At 39.6% G+C, this 6,875-nt stretch overlaps 1 protein-coding gene across 3 annotated transcripts in view; it reads left to right on the forward strand.

The window, feature by feature from the left end:
• ROR2 (receptor tyrosine kinase like orphan receptor 2) overlaps window positions 1-6,875 on the forward strand; it is a 226,068-nt gene that overhangs the window by 166,822 nt on the left and 52,371 nt on the right. For all 3 annotated transcript variants that reach the window (XM_005303074.5, XM_024107951.3, XM_024107950.3), the window contains exons 3-4: window positions 5,443-5,730; window positions 6,842-6,872. In XM_005303074.5, the coding sequence (XP_005303131.1) occupies window positions 5,443-5,730; window positions 6,842-6,872 (319 nt within the window). The remainder of the gene's footprint in view (window positions 1-5,442; window positions 5,731-6,841; window positions 6,873-6,875) is intronic.

Raw genomic sequence — 6,875 nt, forward strand, 5'->3', positions numbered from 1 at the left:
CTGTTACAGAATGTGATTTAAGTGATAGATTACGTACCACAGTTAGAAATTCTTTAATTTCATATCTGAGTTCCTTCAGAACTTGAGTGAATATCTGGTGACTTATTACTGTTTAATTTATCAGTTTGTTCCCAAACTTTCTCTGTTGACACCTCAGTCAGGTTCAGTCCCTCAGATTTGTCACCTAAAAAGAATAGCTCAGGTGTGGGAATCTCCCTCAAATCCTCTGCAGTGAAGACTAATGCAAAGAATTAATTTAGCTTCTCCACAATAGCCTTGTTTTCCTTGAGTGCTCCTTTAGCACCACTATTGTCCAGGGCTTCTGATGTACTTAAAAAAATTTTTTTGCTGTTAGTTTTTGCCTTTTGCTAGGTGCTCTTCAAAATCTTTTTTGGCCTGCTTAACTATACTTTTACACTTGACTTGCCAGAGTTTATGCTCCTTTCTATTTTCCTAAGCAGGATTTGACTTCCAATTTTTAAATGATGTCTTTTTGTCTCTAACCACCTCTTTTACTCTATTTAGCCATGGTGTTATTTTTTTCATCCTCTTAATTGTTTTTTTGTTTTGTTTTTTTAATTTGGGTTATACATTTAATTTGAGCTTATATTTTGGTGGTTTTTAGAAGATTCCATGCAACTTGCTGGCATTTCACTCTTGTGATTGTTCCTTTTAATTTCTGGTTAAATAGCCTCCTCATTTTTGTGTCGTTCCCCCTTTTGAAGTGAAATGCTATTGTGGTGGGTTTCTTTAGTATTCTCCCCCACACACACACACCAGGATGTTAAATTTAATTACATTGTGGTTGCTGTTACCGAGTGGTTCAGCTATATTAATCTCTTGGACCAGATCCTGTGCGCAATTTAGAACTAAATCAAGAATTGCCTCTCCCCTTGTAGGTTACAGAACTAGCTGCTTCAAGAAGCAGGCATTAATAGTGTCTAGAAATTTCACCTCTGTATCCTGTTCTGAGGTGACATGTTCCCAGTCAATACGGGGATAGTTGAAATCTCCCATTGTTATTGGGTGTTCCATTTTTGTAGCCTCTCTAATCTCAATCTGAGTATTGTACAATCCCTGCCACCATCCTGGTGAAGTGGTCAGTAGTATGTTCCTACTGGTATATTGTTATTATTCAAGCATGGAATTCTATCCATAGCTATTCTATGGTACAGTTTGATTCATTTAAGATTTTTACTATATTTCACTGTATGGTTTCTTTCACATATAGTGCCACTTCACCACCACTGTGACCTACTCTGCCATTCCTATGTATTTTGTACTCTTATTACCATGCCTCATCAATTATCATAATTCCACGAAGTTTCTATGATGACTATTATATCAGTATCCTCATTTAATACCAGGTACTCAAGTTAACCCATCTTAGCATTTAGACCTAGAATTTATATAGAAGTACTTATAAAAGTTGTCAATATTTGTCTGTCTTCATGTAATGTAACTGAATGGGCCTCTTTTTCATTTGATTGTTTTTCTTTAGTTCCTACCTGTACTTTTCAACTTCTGTCCTCTCCTCTTTATTAGGATATGGGGTATCCCTTTTAATAAATCCTTCCCTAAAGGATGTCTGTGTCTGAATCTTGTGCTCCTCTGCACTTGTCAGCTTTCCCTTAGTTTAAAAACTCCTCTTCAACCTTTCCAATTTTACATGCAAGCAATCTGGTTCCATTTTGGTTTAGGTGCAGCCCATCCTTCCTGTATAGTTTGCTCCTTTCCCACAAGGTTCCCCAGTTCCTAATAAACCAAAATCCCTCCTTCAAACATGATAGGCTCATCTACACCTTGAGGCCTTGCAGTTCTGCCTGCCTAAATGGCCCTGCACATGGAATTGGAAGCATTTCAGAGAATGTTATCATGGAAGTCCTAGAGTTTAATCTTTGACCTAGCAGCCTAAATTTGACCTCCAGGATTCTCTCCTAACTTTCCCTATGTCATTGGTACTTACATGTACCACGACCACCAATGCCTCCCCAGTACTGCACATAAGTCTGTCTAGGTGACTCAAGAGGTCTGCAACCTTTGCATCTGACACGCAATTCTCCATGAGGTTCTCCTGGTCATCACAAACCCAATTGTATATATTTCTAATGATCAAATCCTCCATTGAATAGATATGCAGACAGAGTTGGCACAGGGGTTTGTAGCAGGGTTTGGTTCCGATCCTTCAGACAGAGACAAACACTAACAGAATCTCTGTCAAGCGTTCTTAAAACTGCAATACCCACCTGGGGAAGTGAAGAAACAGATTGACAGAGCCAGAAGGGTACCGAGAAGTCACCTGTTACAAGACAGGCCCAACAAAGAAAGTAACAGAACGCCACTAGCCGTCACCTACAGCTCCCAACTAAAACCTCTCCAGCGCATCATCAAAGATCTACAACTTATCCTGAAGGACAATCCCTCACTCTCACAGACCTTGGGAGACAGGCCAGTCCTCACTTACAGACAGCCCCCCAACCTCAAGCAAATACTCACCAGCAACTACACACCACACAACAAAAACACCAACCCAGGAACCAAACCCTGCTACAAACTCCGGTGCCAACTCTGTCCGCATATCTATTTAAGGGATGCCATCATCGGACCTAACCACATCAGCCACACCATCCGGGGCTTGTTCACCTGCACATCTACCAATGTGATATATGCCATCATGTGCCAGCAATGCCCCTCTGCCACGTACATTGGCCAGACCGGACAGTCTTTACGCAAAAGAATGAATGGACACAAATCTGACATCAGGAATCCTAACATTCAAAAACCAGTAGGAGAACACTTCAATCTCTCTGGTCACTCAATAACAGACCTCAAAGTGGCAATTCTTCAACAAAACAACTTCAAAAACAGACTCCAATGTGAAGCTGCAGAACTGGAATTAATTTGCAAACTAGATACCATCAGATTAGGCCTGAATAAAGACTGGGAGTGGTTGGGTCATTACAAAACCTAAACTTAATTTTCCCAATACTAATTTCTCCATACTGTTACTCACACCTCTTCTCGGGGGGGAGGGATAGCTCAGAGATTTGAGTATTGGCCCCCTAAACCTAGGGTTATGAGCTCAATCCTTGAGGGGGCCCACTGAGGGATCTGGGGCAAAATCAGTACTTGGTCCTGCTAATGAAGGCAGGGGGCTGGACTCAATGACCTCTCAGCGTCCCTTCCAGTTCTATAAGATAGGTATATCTCCATATATTATTATTTAACTGTCTGTAATGGGCCACTTTCTTAGCACTTTGGAAGTTATTTTTCCTCCCTTGGTATCCTGCTGTTAATTGATTTATCTCATTAGACTGACCTAACACTTGGTAAAGCAACGCCCATCCTTTCATGTATTTATACCTGCTCCTGTATTTTTTTACTTCATACATCTGATGAGGTGAGTTCTAGCCCATGAAAGTTTATGCCCAAATAAATGTGTTAGTCTCTAAGGTGCCACAAGGACTCCTCGGTTTTTTTTGTTTTTTTTTTTTTGGTTTGGTTTGCTTGTATTTTTTGTTATTCTCCCATGCTCCATTTTCTCATTGTCTCCCTCATTTCTATGCTCTTTCCCTTTTGTATTGCTCTTTGCTTCCCTTCTTTCCCTTCCTCTCTTATTTTTTGAAAAATTTGATTTTTGAAGAGGTTTTGCAGGATCTCTTATTTACCATCTTTGACTGCTTCCCTCAAAAAGGCCCCGCATCAAGTTGATACTTCCACTTCTTTTGAAGAGTCTGAACATGTTTCCTTCTTAATGCTCCTCCCTTCCAGGAGAGTGCCTCATTGATTTCTCGTAGCCTGTTTTCTCTCTGTCTTCCCTATCTCTGCCCACCTGACCAAAACCATGGCTGAATACCCTATTTGTGCAGTGCTTCTACCCTTTGTGGCCTAGCGACAAAACTGCCAGTGAGCCAACAGCATAGCTTCTCCCATATCCATGTTTTGTCAGTCTTCTCTCCTTTGTCTTAGTTTGTCTTTTACATTTCTCTTTTATCTCCTCCCTTCATCTTTCCCTTAAGTTTTTCTCTTTTCTTCTTTCATTTTCTTCCCCTTGTTTTCCTTCTCCTTCTGTCCCCACCTGTATTTCTCCTCCTCCTCTTCCCACTTGGTTTCTTTTCATTCCCCTAAGGTTCTCCCAGATCTCTGACCTTACTTCAGGTCCTACTGGTGCTGCTGCTTCTACATATACAACAGCCATTCTTCAGCCAAAAACTGCTGATACTGACATGAATGTTAAACAACTTGTCTTTATTTATTAAATACTGTTTAGTTCAGTGATAACACCAACTCATCTAAGTTATACCTTGCATCATTGGTAAGATGCTTTTCAACAACACATTGAATACATATTCACTCCATTTTGCAAACCATTTGAAGAGGCTTGTGCCATCCAAGTGTGTAGACTTCTAAATAATATAGTAGTGACTCACTAATCAGAAGTTAGTATTAAAATAAATAAATTGGTCCATCTTTCTACAAATACAGTACATTTTCTAGTGCTTTTGTCCACTCTAGTCCCAAGTCATGAGGCTTCCACAACTTCCCTAGAAGAGAGTAGGTCTCACTGGTATTTTAGAATTGGGAAAAATACAGAAATGGCAACAGAAATGATTAGGGATATGGAACAGCTTCCCTATGAGGAGAGAATAAAGCCTGGAACTGCTCAGCTTGGAAAAGAGATTACTAAGGGAGGACATGGTAGACATCTATGAAATCATGAATGGTATGGAGAAAGTGAATAAGGAAATGTTCTTTACTCTTCCACATAACACAAGAACCTGGGGTCACCCAATGAAATTAATAGGCAGCAGGTTTAAAACAAACATAAGGAAGCTTTTCACACAATGCACAGTCAAGGTGTGGAACTCGTTGCCAGGGGATGTTGTGAAAGCCAAAAATATAACTCTGTTCACAAAAGAATTAGATACATTCAAAGCGGATAGGTCCATTAGTGGCTATTATCCAAGAAGGTCAGGGATGCAACCTCTGATTGTCAAAAATTGGGGATGGATCACTTAAAAATTGTCCAGTTGTGTTCATTCTCTCTGAAGTATCTGGCATTGGCCATCACTGGCAGACAGGATACTTGGCTAAATGGACCATTGGTCTGACCCAGTATGGCCATTCTTATGAAACAAGCTAAATAGAGGGGGGGGAAATCTTATTCCAGAATTCCACACAGGCAGTTATAGTTGTATAAATTTACATCTTGCCTTATCTCCGTGTAACTTGCTGTGTAGATAAGCCCTCCTTCATGAGACAGAAATTGGAAGGATGATACTGTTCCAAATCCAGGGTGATTAGAATTGTGTTTCTGCATAGCATATATTTGAAAGAAAACTGAAACCATTTTAAAGAGCTGTTAATAAAAATGTGCCCTTGGGCAGTCTCTTATCCAAATCCCCCTGAAGTTTGATCTTTTCTGAACTTTCACCTTTACAGGTTACTTTCTGACCTTTCTGGAACCAGTCAACAATATCACCATAGTCCAGGGCCAGACAGCAATTCTCCATTGCAAGGTAGCAGGAAATCCTTCCCCCAACGTCAGATGGTTAAAAAACGATGCACCAGTGGTTCAGGAGCCAAGAAGGATCATCATAAGAAAAACAGATTATGGTTCACGGTTAAGAATCCAAGATCTCGACACTACTGACACTGGGTACTATCAGTGTGTAGCTACTAATGGAATGAAGACAATAACTGCGACAGGAGTTCTTTTTGTAAGGCTTGGTGAGTCATTTTGTGTTACAATGTGGCTTTTATGACTACTTTAATTGGTTTATAGACTAGTTCTTAGTTTTCACAATAGCAAAATGAGAAATTAATTTGCTGTTTAAACCCTCCCCCCCGAAAACATTAAAAGAAATAAATAAAAGTTGTTGCCTGAGGCCTCTCTTTTCGCACAAGAGCTCTTAGCGAAACCTGATACCCATTTACTTGTAATAAAAGAAAGCAAATACAGATGGAATGGTCTGTAAATATACATCTCAAAGAAAATCAGAAATGTTAAATGAGGCCCAGTGCAAGGTACAAAAATGGTAAGTTTAATTGCGTCAAATTATCACAATATTGCTGAACTCATTCTGTAAAAAAGAGCTTTTGAAAGGAAAAAGGGAATGAATAACAGTTCATAGTGTTCACTGGTGTTCATAGTTTGGAGCCCAATCCTTGTGAGATACCGAATGCCCTTAAATGGGTGAAATTAATGGAAGTTGAGGGCACACAGCACCTGTCAGGAGGTGCTCATCCCTTTTGAGGGATTTGTCACTTAGTCTGCAACCAGAACTTTTATTTGTGTGGTTTTTAAAAGTCCCTGAGGTGGTGGCACAAAACTCTAGGGACATTCCATTTCCTAGATACTGTTTAATATTGTTATGGTAATGACTAACTCCACTATTTGCCTTGGAGAGATGTATTAAATACTAGGGTTTCATATCCTGTTCCTATTGTGACACAGGTTACAGGCATGCCTCTGACACATCCTAACAGCTCTGATATTAAGCCTCAAATGAATTTAATTGGGCTTAGTAAGAGATAAGTGATGTGCCAAGCTAATGCTTTGTATTTTTGAGGTTGTACGTTTCTATACCATGAGATCCTTTCTAACAAAAATGAAGTCCACTCAGGTTTCTGCCTGAGTAGACAGAAGATTCATGTGATTTTTATTTGTGGTTTTGGAAATAACCGTATTTATGTGCAAGAACGCAAAGCCTTTTGTTTGATGCTTTGCAAGCCTTCCTTAAAGAAATCTATGGAGTTCTATTTAGCCTGCTACTAGCTTTTTAATGCTACAGTCATGAGCTGAATTTGTCAATAATTTTTATTTGTTTTATGTTTATAGGCCCAACAAACAGCCCGAATCACAATTTTCAGTA

Source organism: Chrysemys picta, chromosome 6, assembly GCF_011386835.1.
Source record: "Chrysemys picta bellii isolate R12L10 chromosome 6, ASM1138683v2, whole genome shotgun sequence".
NCBI classification, from domain to species: Eukaryota; Metazoa; Chordata; order Testudines; family Emydidae; genus Chrysemys; species Chrysemys picta.